This window comes from Clupea harengus, chromosome 1, assembly GCF_900700415.2.
Source record: "Clupea harengus chromosome 1, Ch_v2.0.2, whole genome shotgun sequence".
In the NCBI taxonomy this organism is placed as follows: domain Eukaryota; kingdom Metazoa; phylum Chordata; class Actinopteri; order Clupeiformes; family Clupeidae; genus Clupea; species Clupea harengus.
In genome coordinates, this window is record NC_045152.1 from 18,048,467 (window position 1) to 18,068,466 (window position 20,000).

General features: G+C 45.2%; 2 protein-coding genes across 8 annotated transcripts in view; both read left to right on the top strand.

Annotated features, from left to right (window-relative positions):
• Positions 1-7,885, top strand: part of cep112 (centrosomal protein 112) — a 141,614-nt gene extending 133,729 nt beyond the window's left edge. For 3 of the 4 annotated variants that reach the window (XM_031569279.2, XM_031569294.2, XM_031569290.2), the window contains 3 exons: positions 178-279; positions 6,094-6,158; positions 7,485-7,885. In XM_031569279.2, the coding sequence (XP_031425139.1) occupies positions 178-279; positions 6,094-6,158; positions 7,485-7,488 (171 nt within the window). In that variant the 3' untranslated portion in view covers positions 7,489-7,885. Of the gene's footprint in view, positions 1-177; positions 280-6,093; positions 6,163-7,484 lie in introns of those variants that run through there. The other variant, XM_031569287.1, reaches the window with a different exon arrangement.
• Positions 7,886-14,110: 6,225 nt separating this feature from the next.
• Positions 14,111-20,000, top strand: part of axin2 (axin 2 (conductin, axil)) — a 15,995-nt gene continuing 10,105 nt past the window's right edge. Inside the window, exons 1-3 of one of the 4 annotated variants that reach the window (XM_042707777.1) lie at positions 14,111-14,982; positions 16,350-17,285; positions 19,135-19,272. In XM_042707777.1, the coding sequence (XP_042563711.1) occupies positions 16,459-17,285; positions 19,135-19,272 (965 nt within the window). In that variant the 5' untranslated portion in view covers positions 14,111-14,982; positions 16,350-16,458. The other 3 variants (XM_012817995.3, XM_042707775.1, XM_042707774.1) reach the window with 3 other exon arrangements.

Below are 20,000 nucleotides of genomic sequence, written 5' to 3' on the forward strand. Positions count from 1 at the left end.
CCATGATCCTGTTTGTGCACACACACACACACACACACACTGTCCCCGTTTCCTCCGTCTAAGCATTCTTTCACACTCTTGTACCCTTACATCTGTCTCTCTCTCTCCTTCTGTTTAGATCATTCTCTCTTTCTCTCGTTCTGTTGAAATCCTCTCTGTCTCCCTCTCTCTGTCTAGATCACCCATGTGAGGCAGGAGTGTGAGATGAGGCTGAAGGGCCTGATGCCAGCGCAGCTGAGACAGGAGCTGGAGGACACCATCACCTCCCTCAAGTCACAGGTGAGCACACACACACACACACATCCATGCACACATCCACGCACACAGCTATGTCATCACACTGTGCACACACACAGCTTTCATACACATACACAATCAGATTTCTATCTCAGGTGATAGCAATGTTCATTTACACACACACACACACACACAGACGCACACACACACTGGAGAGACACTGGGCAAACTTGTCTGGATGCCTACGAGTCTTCATAACAGAAGCAGTTCCAGGGATAGTCCTCCGTTTCCTCCAGGATCCTTACAACACACCCATCAGAAGTCTCTCCAAGAAAATCATGCACACACCAACCAATCCAGTTAAAAGGACGGTTCAAACAAACAGCTGCACTTTTATTTCATACACAGCGCACCGTGCTATTATAAACTACCACATTAATCGCCCCGCTCCTCAGCACAACACACACACACACGCTCCAGGATCCTTCGCTGTTATTTTGCCATGGAGGGGAACGTGTCTTTTTGTGTGTGTGTGTGTGTGCTTGGGTTTGGTTTCTTTGGACGCCGCTGGTGTAAGCAGTGGTGTGTGTTCTTCCATAGGCCTGGCCGTGTTCTCCCCAACGCAGCTTTGATGTCCCCCTCCCAGCCCCTCCTCCCCATCTGTCCGCAAACAATCAAAGAACTAGCGGCCAGCCACATGAGCACAGTCTTCCAGGGTCTCGGTGCAAGCAGTGAGCACTTAACACAGCGCTTTTGTTCCACACAGAGCTACTACCGCCAACAACCTTTTCATGGTCTGCCATTGTTTACACCTTTAATCCAAACACAACCAACCCCCCCCCAACCAATCCCCATCTTTTGGTGGGTCAGTGTGTTGCGCATTGAGATGCTGGTTCAGAAACAGTCTCTCTGGCCAGAGATGGGACGTATTGGCTTGCTTGTAATTGCTAACCGCCCCATTCTCCGCCCTCTCTGTGAGTATCGTTTCATGTCCGTGTGTCGTGTCCCCCCCCCCTCTAGCAGGGTGGTAGGCAGGGAAAGGGGAAGTCATCTTTAAACAGTGTGGAGTCTCTGGAGCAGAGGTCGGTGTGTGTGATCTCTGAAGAGGATCCCCTCCTTACGCCGCATACCTCGGCCACCAGCGGAGGAGAGACAGAATGATGGAGGTTTCCTCGGGTCTCATTAAAGCCAGAGAACATTCAGCACAAAAACAAAAAACGTGTGTGTGTGTGTGTGTGTGTGTGTGTGTGTGTGTGTGTGTGTGTGTGTGTGTGTGTGTGTGTGTGTGAGCACCGCATGCATAAACACCCCCAAAAAATGTTAGATTTTTTTTTGATGTATTAGCAACTTCAGCTCCCAGCGCAGCCACAAAGGTGCGGACACATTCCTGAATACTCAACAGCGGAGCAGGCGCCTGATTGACTGGACGACATGGAGTCTCTGGCATTAGCATTGGAGAGCATGTGCGGCCTGATTGCGATGACACACACACACACACACACACACACACACACTCTCAGCATGTGGGAGCTCAGTGGTACCACCACCATGTTTCAGTGTCATATGAGTTGAAAGGTTATTCAGCATAGAACATGTCAAGAATGCTTTAGAGCTCTCATAACTCACTGACTTTATGAGAGTTGTAACTTACCTCCACCAAGGAGGTTGTATTTCTGTTACCGTTTGTTGGTTGGTTGGTTTGTCTGTCTGTCTGTCAGCAGGATTAGGCAAAAACTACAAGGTGGGGGGGTGAAGCATGGGCCAAGGAAGAACCCATTCATTTTGGAGCGGATCCAGATCTAGGATTTAGGAAATGCATTTCACTTTCTTTTACATTGTGAGATCAGGCAATGCGCCCTGTCAGAGGTCTGCACTCTTCAAGTTCCCTTCCAGTTTGAGTTCTGTGAGAGTGTACCGAATGTGGTTTATACCCTTCTAGTTTGAGTTCTGAGAGAGTGTACCGATTGTGGTTTATACCCTTCTAGTTTGAGTTCTGTGAGAGTGTACCGAATGTAGTTTATACCCTTCTAGTTTGAGTTCTGTGAGAGTGTACCGAATGTAGTTTATACCCTTCTAGTTTGAGTTCTGTGAGAGTGTACCGAATGTGGTTTATACCCTTCTAGTTTGAGTTCTGTGAGAGTGTACCGAATGTAGTTTATACCCTTCTAGTTTGAGTTCTGTGAGAGTGTACCGATTGTGGTTTATACTCTTACTTGTACTATTTTCATCTTGGCAAAATATATTTTGTCTCTCAATGTAACAACTTTGTTGCCAGGCAAGAACGTGTATGTGAATGTGTGTGAATGTCCCCATCAGGAGCCTAAGTGGCCTGCACTGAGTGAAGCCCGAATTATAGATCTGCGTTGGTGTCCGTCCGGACACATAGCCACGCCTTGGCAACACCCTTCCCCGTGGTGGAACGCCCATCCGAGCCCATCCGAGCCCTTCGGAGAGCTGGACGGACACCGACGTGCACCTCTCGATTTTTGTAACTTTTTCGGATACGAACGGATAGCGACGGATACCCCCTTGGCTGTGATTGGTCCGCTAACGAAATCATTTCCTAACGACATAATTTCCGGAATCTCACATTTCCTGTTTCATTCCCTATCTGTTCCTATTCTGTTATAGAGTGTGGATCAGCCGAATATTTCTGTCCGAGCCCGGCCTGCGTCCGACAGAGTAGTGCCCGAGCCAGACAGCCATTCAAATATATTGTCGGAATCCAACCAGACAATGTCTCAACTGTTCATACTAATGACACATTTACGTATGTTTTTTATGAATAGCCTGTAGACCGTCTCACAAGCTTCTTCTAGTTGATTATGAACAAACATAACAGAAGAGGTCTGAAGATATTTCTGAAACACTTATAAGGACGCTCAAATGACCGCGAATTCATAGGAGAGAATACTATCCCATTCTCACAGGAGACATCACAGCAATCGGAGCATATTTGTCAAACGCGATAAAAGATAGCCCTGCTCTGAAATATTCCCATTCCATACTGAATATTCTGTTTAGATCAAAGGTTTGTTTTTCGACACCGTGATATTTCAGATGATGGAACAGTTGAAATGAATGCTCATATACAAAAGCTAACCTTAACGTGAAGTGGAGTTAACTTGCAGCCAACACCATTGCATTACAAACCCTAACACACACACATAATGAGAAAGTAGGCTTATTACACCTGGCGATTATCTCGCCTTTTATCTACCATCTTTGAATAATGTAACTTATAAACACGTCGTTTTAAAGCGCTGTGGCCGTCCTGAAAAGATGTGTCAATAAATGAATTTAATCCATAGAATCCACGTTGACTTCACTACTTATTAAGATATTGTAACAAATCACGGAAGTGTGGAATATTTGTTATGGCTTTTAATTAAACACTAAACACAATACAATGTCAAAATGGCACGGGCTTTATGCCCTGCTACAAGTTATCACGAACAGACTGTGCTACCGTCACACACCTGTATAAACTCCGTCCCAACACAGAACAACGACATGCAATTAGAACAGTAAGGAACATTGTTAAAGAACATCGTTGGGCGCTGCATCATAGACATGTATATATGTCTATGCGCTGCATCACATCGAGAAAAGTATGTGCCCGCCGCACGGCATTATGGGGCGACTATGCCAAGTTAAATATGGAATGTTCAATGCCTTATCGCGCTGACTTGTCCCAGCCCTACCCCAGCCCGACAGCAAGTAAAATATTTAGTCCGAACCCCAATGAGTCAATGTCTCAACTGTTCATACTACTGACACATTTACATACGTTTCTTAAGCCTGCCTTTATTAAACTCGAGCATCAACAGATGAATCATAAATGCACTGGCTCACACAAACAAGCCCCGTTAAACGCACAAGCGCGCACAAAAGGGATATAAGCATATTGAAATGAATTATTCACATTGCAAGAACGGAATGAAATGGCCTACACATTACACACGCTATGCATCTGATATGCCTAAATAAAACTCACGTTATATGCTACACCAGAAGAGGCGCGAATAAAACAAGTCTTACCATTGAAGATTATCTTTTTTCTTGAAAAATGTAAGTACACGGACACATTCCTTATAAAAGTATCTACATAGTCCAACCATCGATGTTTAATCCATGTTGTGGAGAAAGAGGATGGCATCAATCATATTTCATTAAAGCTTCACACTTCTTACATTGGACATATCAAACAGCCTCATTAGAATCCGCATAGAATATGATGCCATCCGACAGAAATATCTCCATAGGCCTACAGTAAATTTCCCCTCGAGTGTCGTTTTAAACTCTCCAGATGACAGTTTCTTTTTTTTAAAAAACTTTAAGTGCACAAAGTTCGTTATAAAACGATCTACATAGTCCAACAATCGAGGTCTAATCCATTTACATTTAGTCATTTAGCCGACGCTTTTGTACAGGGGAGAAGCATGTGAAGCAAACACGTTTACTTGACTACTTATTAAGATATTTAAATATGGAATATTCAATGCCTTGACTACTAAGCAGAAATATCTCCATACAGTAGATTCCCCCTCGTTTTGTATTGTTTTAAACTCTCCAGATGACAGTTTATTTTTTAACTTATTCCCTGATACCAGTTTGCCTCCTGTAATCGCGTTGTCACAGCTAGGACATAAAAAAATCCCCGCACACAAGAAGGCTATTATCCTAAATGTGATTTATTTTAGTCTCAAAAACAAACTTCTCCATCACGTGAGGCAGACACGTTGACTTGACTACTTATTAAGATATTTAAATATGGAATGTTCAATGCCTTATCACGCTTATGTTTGAAAGCCATTGTTTTCAGCTTGCAGGTGCTTTTGCCTCTGGCCCAGTTTGTCGGTTTTGACGTTCATCTCTCTCCCCCAACCATCCAGGTTTAATAAATCCGCGTTGACTACTAAGCAGAAATATCTCCATACAGTAGATTCCCCCTCGTTTTGTATTCTTTTAAACTCTCCAGATGACAGTTTATTTTTAACTTCTTCCCTGATACCAGTTTGCCTCCTGTAATCACGTTGTCACAGATATTTCTTTGCCCAGTCAGCTTGTTGGTCTTGACGTTCAGATGTTGCGCCTAAACTATCATATCGTCTCGTCACATGATCAAATAGAGACTTGACATTGGACAACAGCATACATATTACCCAGCAATCATCATTACAAATCTGAATATGACAAAAAATACCAAAGAAAATGAGATAGTATTCATTTCATTGAATCGTTTTTAATAGTTTCTATAGTGTATGTAAGATAAGCATATCATTTTGTTATAGATTGCTACTATTTTTCACACAAATAATACCTACCGTGATGGAGATAAGTTTGCCTTTTCAAGTGAATATATAGCGTTAGACAGACTATTCATTGTAATGTAGTGTGTCTCAAAGACCCAAGTGACTACACCTGTTGCTCTTGATGACGTGACGGCTGGGAGGAGGGAGTTAAACAATCGACGAATTCTATCACTCAAAGAGGTCGCGTAGTAGCTCATCTGTGACCAAAAAACCGCTGCTCCACCCACTGTTCTGGCGGTGAATTGTTTTCAACACCCACAGCCGTCGAAGAAGTATAAATCAAAAACAGTACGTCCGAATCAGTCCGAATCTGTTTCCCCGCCCATCCGTAAAACGGACGGACACCGACGCAGATCTATAATTCGGGCTTGAGGAGGGAGCAGAGGGGTGGAGAGCGGTTCTGTGTCTGCACCCTCGCTGGAAAGGTGGGAACAGTGTGGAACAGACGCCTCCAATGGCGTGTTGTCTAACTGTTGTTGGTGTCTGTAGGTGAACAGACTCCTGCAGTGGTGTGTTGTCTAACTGTTGTTGGTGTCTGTAGGTGAACTTCCTGCAGAAGAGGGCAGCAGTGCTGCAGGAGGACCTGGAAGCCAGCCGTGGAAGAAGGTGAGGGCAGGGTAACGCCAACACACACACACACACACACGCACACGCCAACCCTTCTACTCGTCTCTCCTTCATGCAGTAACACTGGAACACACATACATGCACATCACACACAAGAAAACACTTAACACACACTCGCAGGCACTTTGGCACACCTTGTTCTGTTCATCCTTACACAAACCTCCACACACAACACAGACTGAAATCTGACCCACTAAGGCACGCCTATACAAGCGTCCACAATCAAGCCCATAACCCTACAAGCATCCAGACTGGGATCATACACTGCTTGACTGGAGAAACTCCAGCGTAACAAGTGAGAGTTAGCCTCATTCATCATGACAGAGAGCACCCCCATCCGTCCATCAGCCCCTCCCTGCCCCACCAGCCCCACCACACATGTAAAGCACCCACACAGCCCACAGATAAAAGCATTCAAATGGGCCCTCGCCGGGGCAGTCCCCAAGCCCAGCCAGAGAGGGAGGGAGGGAGGGAGAGAGGGAGAGAGAGAGAGAGAGAGAACGGCCACCTCCACCTCAGACAGCCTAGAGACCGACACCAAGGCTCTGGCTCTGCCTCACCTGGGCCCTGGTATCCTGGAGGCCCTGACTGGTGGTGGAGGAGGAGGAAGAGGGGGGGGGGGAGTGGTTCATGTCCGGGAGGGGGAGATAAGATAGAAGATGAAAAGCGTCGGCGCTGCACCGGTCCCTTTGAGACGGGCTGATTGACGGCACGTTTCCTCCTTCCCTTTGAATTGACTTTAAGGCTTTGTGTTTGAGGAGGGATCGCCGCTAGTCAAATATTGGCCTACTTGAGGCCTAAGTGCTGCCAGTGAGGATGGAGGGAGGAGCAGAGAGAGAGAGAGAGGGAGAGGAAGTGAGAGATGCTGATATCTAAAGCCTGGAACCTACTTTCAACCAGCTGACACTGAATGAAATCAACACTGACGTTAGTGATAGTGAGGTGAATGCTCTGTATCTTGGTTCACACATTATGGTTCCACCTGAGGTAATGTCCAATCAGAAAGAGCCTCGCTTGTCTGAAAGTTGTGACCGGAGTTTGAGTGACAGAGAGTGTAGTTTGGTTCAATACGTACGTATAATGTCAAATACACTTGCATACATTCACACAGACTCCAGCGTCTCATATTATGTGTTGATGTATGTGCTAGTTGTGTGTGTCTGTGTCTCTGTGTGTGTGTGTGTGTGTGTGTGTGTGTGTGTGTGTGTGTGTGTGTGTGTGTGTGTGTGTGTGTGTGTGTGTGTGTAATAAACTAACTGTCGTATCTCCCTCCTATTCCTTTCTCTCCCGTCTCCACTCTCTCAGGTAACAGCAGTTCATCCTACACTGATGGAAGGATCTCTAAGAATACCTGAATGAAGTGAGCACATCATACACATGTGCGTACGTGCACACACACACACACACACACACACACACACACACACACACACACATTCACAGCCGAAGGATCACCAGATCTCCACTCATTTGCTGTGCCATTCTTGTTCCTGTTGTTGTTTTTTTCTTTGTTGTTTATTTAATACATTTTTAAATACATCTTACCACATGACTCCATTGTATTTATGACACTTGATTTGTTTTTGTTGTTTTTTAATGACACAAATTCAGTATAATGTATTTTTTTTTTACATCCATTTTAATGTTTTAATATGTTTTAAATCAAGCTGCATCGTTTTATTAAAGACATCAATTTCACTGTCAAATGATTTGCCCTCATTATTTCACATCACTATTATTTGTGTTTTAACGAGGGTAGGGTCCCCTGCTCCGTCATTGGAACACAAAGCTCTGAATCAAAGCATTAGATGGCTAAAGGATCTTTAATTGGAAATTAGTCCAGGAATGCTAGACATGAATTTGATGAATTTACTGCCAAAGTCCATTGCAACTCAATACTGCATTAATTCCAGCCTCTGAAGAAGTTGACAAATGAACTCTAAAGTAGGCTAGCCCTTCAGTATAATCCAGTAGAGCACCCGTAGTACTCACAGTGGAGGAGTCTCGGACGGAATACTAATACTAATGTAAAGGTACAGTATGCAGTGTTAGTGGCATCTATTAGTTCAAATGGAATATAGTATTCATAATCATGTTTTCATTAGTGTACCAATCAAGAATGAGCCCTTTGGATCTACATAGGGAGCGGGTCCTCCATGTTGCAATTCAGCAACTTCACCACTAGATGCCACTCAAAACTACACACTCTGCCTTTAAGCAGCACTCCAGTCGAATGGCATATCAGTGGGTTTTTTTAGTTTTGAGTCTAATTTGATTTTGAAGGATCCATTTTGAACATGTTTCCAAGACGGTCTTTTTGAGAAAATGATACAACTTCTGTCTCCTCGCTTGTGTCCCAAGGAGACTATCTACTACCTATACTACCATCTACCTATACATCCAAATAGCTTCAGTGAGGGAAAGACGCGTACCACTTCATGTGGCAGGATAACACCTTTGAAAGGTCCTTCCTGTCTTCACAGGAAAATTCTTGAAGGAGCATTCCAGATATTTGCACCATGAACACATGAAAGGGAATGCTGTATTGTGGTATGTTGGCTGGTGTGCTGTTGCCATAGGCGCAAGTCTGAAGACAAGCACACTAGCACAGATAGTTCATGCCATAGCTCGACCTCTTAAATATATCTGCAACTGTAGTGCGCATTAGGTCTTTCTATGTGTTGGTATCGACGGTACTGAGGTATAAATAAACCACTCACCATCATCTGGAATACCCTTTTAAAAGTTCTACCTAGAGACCTCAGAGGTGCTACCTAGAGTACTTACGGTTTCTAAACAGAACCTTTTAATTCTAATGGGACAGAACTTGCTTTGGTGATCATCACGATCGGAGAAAATGTGACAAATGTCATAGTCTGTGTTCATCCCAGCAGCATTGTCGTGTTGTCACCTCAAACTACCTTCACCTATCAGCTCTGGTCTAAAGAATAAGTTCAAACTACCTTCATCTATCATCTCTGGTGTAGAGAATAAGTTCTGCAGGTTTAGCTGCTTCTTTTTGAGGGATTCTCATGGTTTTAGAGTGAGAACTACTTGCTTGAAATGGACACCTAAGCCATGATGCCAGGACATTCTCCTTTACCTTCCAGTTGTGCTTCATGGCAAGTCCTGTCTCAACCCAGTTAGTATGTCATGAAAAAGTAGTTTGAGAGATAATCAGATTCACTGCTTTTGTCTGGGTAAGGCCTGTTTCCTGCAGTAAAAAAACTGAATGAGGCCACATTCATTTTTTTTTTCATCAAAATACAATACCAGGAAGTAATTTGAGTGGACATTGAAGTCAGAATTGTATTCTCATGTCCAGGCTTACGTTGGAAATTGCTCTCTTTTACGCATTTATTACGCACATCTACCCCCAGCCCGCCTATTGTCCGGGAGTTTACAGTTTCTGCGCCGCTTCCAAAGGTAATTCTACACCACTGCTTATTTATTTGATGTGTTGATTCTGCGCTTGGAGCTCGGAGAAGTGATTGTCAGACGGGGAACGGACGGGAAAGCCTTTGGTAAAACGATAATGATTGGAAAGATCACACAAATGACACGCTGCCTTTTCTTCCCAACAGTGCAGTTTCAGTTTCCTGAGCGGATTCTCTGTGGTTTTCTCAAGGTCACCAAGGGGATGAATTGAAGCAGGGTAGTCTAGTTTTGGTCAGAATTCAATTTGAAGCAGTTAACTGCAAAGTGTGATGGAGATATGAAAGCTATATGTGGGTGCTCCTCTGACCATATCCCTTTCTGTTTGTGCCATGTTCTCGCTCTCTCTCTCTCTCTCTCTCTCTCTCGCTCTCTCTCTCTCTCTCTTTCTCTCTCTCTCTCTCGCTCTCGCTCTCGCTCTCTCTTTCTCTCTCTCTCATGTCTTATTCTATGTATTATTATGTGGGAGGGCACTAAAAACTAGTTTTGAGATCAAACTAATGTGGTTGAACACTTTGAGTGGGCAGTCCAGGCCACCGTCACCCATGCACACAAACCCTCTGACTAACAACCACTAGATTGCCGCCTCAGGCTTTGAACTGTTACAAACCTGTTGGTTTCCAACCATGGTCCCTATTTGAGGGAGGATCAAAGGTTCCCTACATACACACACACACACACACCCTGCTGTCTCTTATCTGTGCATCAGCAAGCTGATGACATGTCATGGCATTACCTCATCAGGGACAACATGCATTGGCTTCACCTGTGAAAGAGGTGTGGCATCACAATCCCTAAGTCTAGCCCAGTCATTGGCCAACATCCTTCCTGTTATTTAGTCTGGTTCACAGTGAGTTCCGTAAATGAGCCAAAAGACATTTGAACTCAGACACAGGTCATCACAGCAGTCCAGACACCTAAAGTGCTAGTCATTTTACAGTGGTCCCGGTCATTATGAAGTAAGATTTAAAAACCCCATTTAATCTCTTCTTCTACTCAGACTTGAGCACACATTTTAGGACAGGAGTCTCCAGTATTTCTTTAGATGTATTTTGGGTCTGTTTCATATAGGCTTTCCTCTATATTTATACATTTGAATGCATTTCTATTGTGACTTCAGTAATTGCATAACTTTCTCCATGACCTGCTTTTTTTCCATCAGCAAAAAAGCCTCTGGACTGGGAAGTTTCTCTTGTCGTATGTCATTGTTGCTTTTCACCTCTCACTACACTCTCTCTCACCCTGCTTTTTTATCTCCACTATCCATATTTCAGAGTTTCCATTCTTCTCTAGCTGTCACTCACCAGTCTTTCTTTTCTCTGGACCGTTCGCAGGAATCAGCGGATCAATCGGTTCTGTTCGTGCGCCTCATTGCCACATAGATTTTCTGTCAAAGCCGCTCTCTATTCTGCGCTCAGACAAGCAGGCCATGTTTTTTTTTCCCTTTTCTCTTTCCATTCCATCCCTGTCTGCCTGATCTGATCAGATGAGTCTGTTTCCAGTCTGTTTTATGCTCTTTGCCTCCGTGAGCCGTGAGCCGCGCTCAGCTCTCCCTATAGTCTGTCTGTCACTCACACTCTTCATGTTGAAGGCCGGCCCAACTCCCCTGCTCCTGCACCTTGCATGCATCCTAAAGAGAAAAGAAGTGGAGGCGGGATTGCATGTGCTGTAATGCATCGAGTACTGTTGCTAAGCTATCTGTTTCACATCACATGGGGGGGGGGGGGGGGTCTACATGGATCTACAAGAACCATCTGTGCATGTTTCCAGTGATTGTTTCAATAACCATTCCCATTTCCATCGCTGCATTTTTCCTGTTTCTTGAATTGAGAAAAACAGCTCATGAATTGGGGTTCTGGTGACCACAGCACACATATAGAGCAGCTGGTGGACACCTGCAAGCCCCTGCCATTACCAGAGGTGTTAGAGCCATATCATAAGCGTTCAGTGTTGAGTCTTTAAGAGATAAATGAATGCTAAGCAGTCATGCGCTCAGAGAGGATGGTTCTCAGCTGACCGTTCCAGTATACAAACATGATGGAGGTAACGTGTAAAAACAAATACATAAACAGGAAGAGTTAGGATTCAGCACAGCTATGGATGACAGCTGTGGTGGCAGGATGGTGTCTGTTTGGCAGCGGTGGCTGAAGCTGTGAGGGTGGGACAGGCCGGGGCTGTGAGAGTGTTGCCTCTGGGGCTGTGTGTCCCGTCAGCTGTCTGTCTGTCTGTCTGTGTGTCTGTATGTCTGTGGCATCAGTAGAGTCACGGGAGGACACCCAGTCCCAAACTCCACACAGGGGCCATCTCTGTTAGTCTGCTCTGTGCTGCACTGATCTAGTGTTCGAACCCTGTTTTCTCTCAGGGTGTGCCCTGAGGTACGAAACGGAGGGTGCTCATTCACACAGCCATGACGGCTTACACACACTTTGTTGAATAGTTATACTAATGAACTCTGGGACATCATGGCCGCTAACTCATGGACTTTACATTTCCTCACCCGAAACTAAGCATTTTGCTTTTGCCAGTGGGAGATCTCAGATGACCATAAACACACCAACTAACATCCTCCATCTAGAGTCCACAGAGAGAGAGAGAGCGAGCGGAACTATGACCCTTCTGGTCCAGTGATCATTACCCTGGAGACCAGAGCCCACCCCCACCCCCACCCCACTCCAGAAGCGCTCTCCTCCGTGGTGATAATCCCCCTTTCTCTCTCTCACTCTCTCTCTCTCTCTCTGTCTCTCTCTCTCGGCCTTTTGGCCACATGAATGAGCGTCAGCGTGCAAGCAAAAAAAAAAGAAAAAAGAAATCTTTAGCGCGTCTTCATTTCTGGCGAGGCGGCAGCAGTAAGGAAATGAAAGTCATTACTGCCGATGAGGAGGGTTTCATGGCCAAAAAGGGATTAGGTGAACATCAAACATTGTTTCTATACATTGTTAGACTTTAAAGTCATGCGCAAAACAGGATTAAAACCCAGCGAGAGAGAAAAAAAGAAGAAAGAACACCAATAAATAACCTTCAGTACTCTTAGCCCCCAACAGCACCTCCTCCACCAGCTCCACCACCTCCTCCATCACCGCCTCCAGTGTTGGAGCAGACATCTTCAGTTCAATGCAGTTTGTCACATTTGAAATCTGCATGCCACCCTCCTCTTATAAGAGGCCGTTTTAGGTTGAATTTGAAGACGAAGCTCTCCTAAAGTCTTCTGTATTTTTGTGTATGTTTTAATGAAATGCCTCCTCATGTCCTGAGATGTCCTTTGTAAGCTCTGACGGGAGGGGGGGGGGGGTAAAGCAGCATGTCCGACTTCAAAGCAGGCCTCGGCTCGGGGCTTAAATATTGTGTCCTCTTTGCTTGCTTGTCACAAGTGAGTTGTGTTTGTTCGCTTGGTATCTGTGCCCCCAAAAACATCATGTGTGGAGGGACATAGTGTCTGATGGACCTGTCTGTCTGTCTGTCTGCCATGTCTTTCTTTCTATGTCTTCTTGTCTGACCTCTCCTCGCTGTCTCTTGCTGGCTTCATCTCTCATGCTCTCTAAAGTTGTTTCTCTCTCTTATGATATCTTCCCTCACACACTCTCTCTCTCTCACACACACACACTCATTTTCTCTCCCCTGTTCTGTCCATCCCGTTCTCTCTCTCTCTCTCTCTCTCTCTCCTCTCTGGAATGGTAGAAATGGACATTTACACCTCCCCTCCGTGTGGACCTCTTCAATAATTGCCATAAGCCTCCCTCTTGGTTTCCTTCAGCATTGTCCTCTCGCAGTCTTTGGTCTGGCTGGAGATAAAGGGATAATCACTTCAAAGGCAGACTGCTAAGAGTTTAACCCCCAAGCCCAGAGAGGCGGCAGACAATCCAGTAATTGAGAGAGCAGTTACTGATCATAGGGTTTGTGTGCTGAGAGAAGAGCAGGCACGCTTTCAGATGCTCTCACTTTTAGCTTTGTTTGCTCTCTCTCTCTCTCACTCTCTGTCTCTCTCTCTCTCACTCTCACTGTTTGTGTGTGTGTGTGTGTGTGTGTGTGTGTGTGTGTGTGTGTGTGTGTGTGTGTGTGTGTGTGTGTGTGTGTGTGTGTGTGTGTGTGTGTGTGTGTGTGTGTGTGTGTGTGTGTGTGTGTGTGTGTGTGTGTGGTAAACAAGGACAGTAGCTACTAAACTGTCATCATTTCACCACAATTACTAAGTAAGACTAAGTTAAGGAAGAGAGCTTACAAACCTGACAAGGCTAATTTTGCCATGTCAGAAGTAAACTGACATTGATGGCAGCCTTCAAAATTCCAAGTATCATGTCTAGAGGTTCTGATCCAACTGAAAGTTTCTAGAAATTCCCTAGTAGTGCATACATGACCCTTTTACAGCCTGGGTTTAAAGTAGCAGTTCTGGTAGAGGGAAAAGATCAATACAATATGTCGTCTACACAATATAATGTATATTACGGGTAATTTCCTTATAACATTCGAGAACATACCATACATTATTCTTGCTATTAGTTTGGGCAGGGTTTAATTATTTTCATTAATCTATATATCAGATGTTTATAATGTATTATTTAAGAACATTTATTGAAACATAGTTACAAATGAAAACGATCATTTGAATTATCTGCTGAGAAGAATTCTCTGTCTTTTCTGTTTGTTGCTTATGCCTTGAGAACATTCTATTTCAAAAACCAGTGCCATAGTTCTATACATCTTTACATGTGGGTGGACACGATTGGGTTAACGTGAGAATGCGAATCTTGAAGAAAAAGAGCCTGTGTCTTTAAAGTGGATGTAGCAACAGAAGGATTGCAGGGAGAACGCCATTGGGGCGGCAGATCACTTACTTCTGACGTTCCAAAGCCTCGGGGAGTTGGCTCAAGATTGCTCGGCTTTGATAAGGTCCTTGCAACTTAGTAGTAACTTTGCTTTCGCAAGTGTTGCCCAGAAAGCTCTTGTGCGCTGTACGACCATTATATTTTTCCGACTATCAATACTCTTGGCTCCGATTGGACACTAGATGCACATTATTAACCAGCTAAGAGGAATTGTAGCCATTTGTGCCGCGTGAGAAGGCGCATAGGAACATTTTTTTTCTATGTACCTTCCTGGACCAGTCTGTCGGCTGCTTACTTTGAAGACCGCTCTTAAACCCAGAGCTCAGTCCGTGCTGGAAGCGCCCAGAGGAGAGTTACCGTATGGCGTGGCTGCTTAGCGCAGAGGAAAGGACTGGGGAAACTATTCTTTATTTGTAGAATCATTCATGTTTTCACCCTTTAATCTGTGTCATCTCAAAACAGACCGGGTCGTCTGAACTGGATACTGTGGATTAATTTTTTTGGTGAAAAAACTGTAGACTTTTGGAGTATCTAAAACTCGTGGATCGATGGTAAGTTCCTATCGTGTATGTTCTCCTTGCGATGGCCCCAGAAGGGACCTTTGATGTGCTGCTGGCTTGCTTTGAAGTAATGTGGCTTCGAGATTTATGCCTCGTTACACGGATATTTGTAGAAAAGTGGTTTTGTTGATAACTATATGCTTTTATTGCCCTCATTATCACAAAGACTAGTCGCTGATTTTAATTCCTGTACGCTTATAGAGTGTTCATTACGTTGGTAAAAAAGAAGTTTGTGGAAAACATTCCACCCCTCTGTGATCCAAGACTGCATTGGCGGGGCTACTTCAGGATCTGCTTTTCAACGTTGTATCTTATTTTGCCTTTTTGCAGTCTGATTGTAGAGCTGATTATTATTACCCCAACAACAGCTGTATGATGTCCTAATGGGAAAATCGTTCCGATTATTTGTATTGGCTAGTTTGTAGTGTAGGGTAGCGATGTTTGAAGTGTAAAGAGTTGTTTAGGATGAGGCTGACGGAGCTCATGCTGCGTCGCGTTAAGGATTATTGTTATTAATTAGCAGAGGTGGTGATGTTGTAGGATCAATGATTTGATACTGTAATTAATGATACAGTGTATGTCGGAACAGCAATTGTAACATTCCACTGGTGTTGCGGCAGAGCGGAACGGCATAGGGCTGCTTGTGATCTTGCGCTGAATTTTCTCGGGGGACGAAATGTTCTGAATCCTAAGCTTGGCTCGTGGAAATGGGGGCGTATGAAGCTTTCCCTCTGTAAGGTAGGCTATACTCCACATGCATTTACTGTTTGATATTGCATATGTATGACGGCATACCCATCCTGGGATTTTGGAGTCTAAACGACTCTTATGACATCGCCCCTGATTTGATTCCCCGAAAGACTTAAGCCTTAACTCAGATATGTTTTTGAGTTTGCAGCTGAAGTTGGAGTTTTTTCTTTTCATTTGAGATGTAATTTAATTTGTTTTTTCGTCTCGAAGTGCACATTAGGTTGGCTATGTAACCTGTGCCGAAGATGTGTTTGTAGGAGCAATTGCTTGATAGTTATGTATTGGTGAGCATTTTATGATAGTGTATCATCTGATAAATATAGCCTACCTTTAGGATCTGACGTGAAAATGCCCGAAATTGGCTTTAGTCGTTTAAGGCTACAGAAACCTACAACTTAGGGATGTTGTCTGTTGTTCTATTCGTTAGAACAAAGTTATGAGCTGGTGTTATAGGTGTTGCATAGCAAAACTACTACTGAATTCGTGCTGTTTGATCTCGTTTCCTCTTCTGAAAACCTGTACCACTCTGGACGGACTTCATGATGCATGTCTGCCTTTGAAGTTTGGGTGGATCTGATTTTGATTAGATCAATACTTTCTTTTTTCAGAGAGAAGACGGGCAGACCGGCTCCCCTGCAGTTTTGAGAGAGAAAGAAAGGCGATTGCAGTTGAGCACTGAGGAGGGAAACACAACGCAAGGCTGCCGAATTCACAGCCATGAGTAGGGCTCTCGCAGACCCCATCGCCACCAGCTTCAGAGAGGATGCTCCTCGCCCCCCCGTCCCGGGGGAAGAGGGCGAGACGAAATGCTACAACCCCTGCAAGCTCGCCGTGATGAAACTCAAGGATACGGTTCATTCCGCTGCAAAAGTCTCCCATCCCGGCTCCGCGGCGAGGAGGGATGAGGATGGACTCGGGGAGCCGGAGGGAAGTGCCTCCCCGGATTCGCCCCTCGCACGGTGGACCAAGTCTTTGCTCTCGCTTCTTGGTGACCAAGACGGTGCTCAACTTTTCCGGAGATTTCTGGAGCGAGAGAAATGTGTGGACACGCTAGACTTTTGGTTTGCCTGCAACGGCTTCAGGCAAATGGACCTCAAGGAAACCAAAACGCACCGAGTGGCTAAAGCCATTTACAAGCGATACATTGAAAACCACAGCGTGGTTGCCAAGCAGCTGAAGCCGGCGACCAAGACCTTTATTCGGGATAGCGTGAAGAGGCAACAAATTGACTCATCAATGTTTGATCAGGCACAGACGGAGATTCAGACAGCGATGGAGGAGAACGCTTACCAGATGTTTCTCACCTCCGACATCTACCTCGACTATGTCCGGAGTGGGTGCGAGAACGCCGCTCACGGCAGCCCGGATGGGTTGGGCAGCCTCAAACTTGTGTGCGGCTACTTACCCACCCTTAACGAGGAAGAGGAGTGGAGTTGCAGTGACTTCAAAGCCAAAGCCTTAGCCTCTATGGTTGGACTGTCCGCGAAAGCCCTCCGGGCAGCTTCCTCTGTGAGGGCGGTGGAGGCGCTGGACAGAGGATACAGGTAATCTAAGAGATTTTCAAGTTCAAATGCCAATGGTTTAATTGTATTTCATATCAGTTTGTATATGCTATAGAGACACTGTGTGTATATGAATTTCAAGCGTATTATACTATTACTGAATATTATCACACTATCACATTTACAGACACACGAGGTTATTTTTGGGTGTACTTTTCCTACAATTATTTCCCGGTCCTGGCATGTAGTTTCCTCCTCGGCCCAGTGTGCTGTGAGCTCACCTGGCTCACATTAAGTCAAGAGGGAGAGCTCTTGATGAAAAAAGCATCAATGGAAGAGCTTCACCCTCTGCCGGTAATCGCAGACACTCACGGCGGCCCTCTGCTGGCCTGCCGAAGTTTCCGGGACTTTGAAATAGTTCCACAGACACCGGATCCTCTCTTAGTGAGAGTGCACGCACAGGCATGGCTCCGGTGAACAAAAACTTCAACGTGTAGCCTACATTTAGCTCGTGCCCTTCCGACTGTACGTGTTTTTTTATTTTAATTTAGGTATAACAACGCCAGTTTGTTTCAAACTGAAAGCATGGGACCCCTTGAAAGCATGGCTTTTCCACTGGCCTTCTCCATCAAATGTAACAGTTAGTTAATCAGTACTTTAATTCGGCGTTAGAGGTAGCACTTGCTAGCTCTTTCATGTTGTACCTGGAATTGTCAGAGGTATTCGGTCACCTAATCTTAGAGTTTGTGACGTCCTCAACATGACAGATTTAAAAATTCAAAACAATATTCCTCCATCCTCCAGCAGCCAGACTTCTCCATAATGTTTATTCCACTGCAGGGGTCTACAACCCTCTCAACTGCTGTAGGTTAGGATAGGGCAGGATCCAGGAAGGATGTGGAATGGTGTGCTAACAGCACACAGAGGACAGAAGTATGGGTACAGCATGTGAAGGGCAAGGTTCCGCAGTGTACTCAGAGGTTGGGGACATCTTAGAGAGGAGGAGAACTAAGTGCTGAGAACCAGTTTGCTCCTTCCTTGATTTAAGTCACTGCTAATTTTGTCACACATGTAATGTGTGCATCCTAAAATGTCAAATGTCAAAAGAGAAAAGGAAGTGGAAGGACTGAGAAACAGCAGAAGCGGCTTATGCAACTGAATGAATGACAAAGCGATGGGTGAAAAAGGAGGTCTTCTGGCATTTGTTAAAGGTCAAGCTCTGTGTCCGGCTCGAGCACTACACTCACCCTGCAGAACCCCTTCACTTCTCGCCTGTTCTACCCCACCTTCTTTTCAGCCGTCTTGTCCCTGTCTCTCAGTCTTGTCATGCTTCACCTCTGTCGCTTGATGCTGTCTCACTCCGTCTCACCCGTGATGGTGTTTTAGATTTAATCACTCTCTTGTGCTCAGCTCACTCTTTTTTTTAGTTCATGTTTTATTTCTGAGGCTAGACTCTCATCCCCACACCTCCTTGACCAGGGAGAGAAAGGGAACCATGCCCCTCACAGTAGGACAAGGCAACAGGGAGAGAGAGAGAGAGAAGGACGAGAGAGAGAGAGACATAGAGGAGATGATGGAAGGAAAGACAGGGAGATGTTGAGGGCCCAATCCTGGCCACACATGAGAAATGTGACTCTAGGAGACAGAGAAAGAGACGGAGAACTCGCTGCTCACTCCTGTCACACACACACACAAACACACACACACACACACACGCACACACACACACATACAGAAACCGTACTGATGTCACTTTGACAGCCAGAGATATGTTGTCTTAAAAATAGAATGCTTAAGGCTCCACCGTTTGATGTAAGTGCTGGCATTACAAGAACAGTGCCATTCAGTTCATTATGTGTGTGTGTGTGTGTCTCGTCTCGTCTGCTCACAGGTCGTATAGACGTGGGGAGTCGGCTAGTCCCTATCACATCAGCGCGGGTCTGGCCTTCGCTCCAGCCTCCAGTGCCAACGACAGTGAGATCTCCAGCGATGCCATGACGGACGACTCCATGTCCCTGGCAGACAGTGTGTGAGTACAAAAACATCATCTCTTTTTCTCCCCCTCCTCTCTCTCTCTTTCCCCCGCGCACTGCTTTCCTCTCACCATATGTCTTTGAATGATGTGCAAGCTCCAGTCCCTATGCAGCACCGTTGCACGGTATGCCTGGGTAGGGGGGGCAGAGGTTAAATCTTTTCTGGGGCTGTTAAGGGATACTGCAGACGTTTGAAGTGGAATATTCCACTTTGAAGTCTTGAAGGATTTGTTATGCCGCTTGACTGTCCACTGCCATCCCCCCGTCTCGATGCTAGTGCGGCTCTCTCCCAGCGCTAACAGAACATCTGTAGATCTTAAGAGAAGAGAAGAGAGGCCTGAGATGTTAGTTTTTCCTCTAGGGCTGGGGTTTTTCGGGTTTGAGTTTTTGCTCTGTCTCGGTTGAAAGATTTTTTTTTTACTGCTGAAGGGGCTTTCTGTCTGCTGATGGTAATGGCTAGCAATGCTATTTATTATCTGTTTTAGTTGGGTGGAAAGAGTTTGAGCTGGGTGTATGTGTCTGTGAGGTTGTGTGTGTCTGTGAGGTTGTGTGTGTGTGTGTGTGTGTGTGTGTGTGTGTGTGTGTGTGTGTGTGTGTGTGTGTGTGTGTGTGTGTGTGAGTTTGTGAGTTTGTGTGTGTGTGTGTGTGTGCTGAGGCCATCTAGGCCATAAAGCCGCCACTGAAGAGGCCTGGCAGTAAATAAAAGCTGTGCTGGGACACTTGG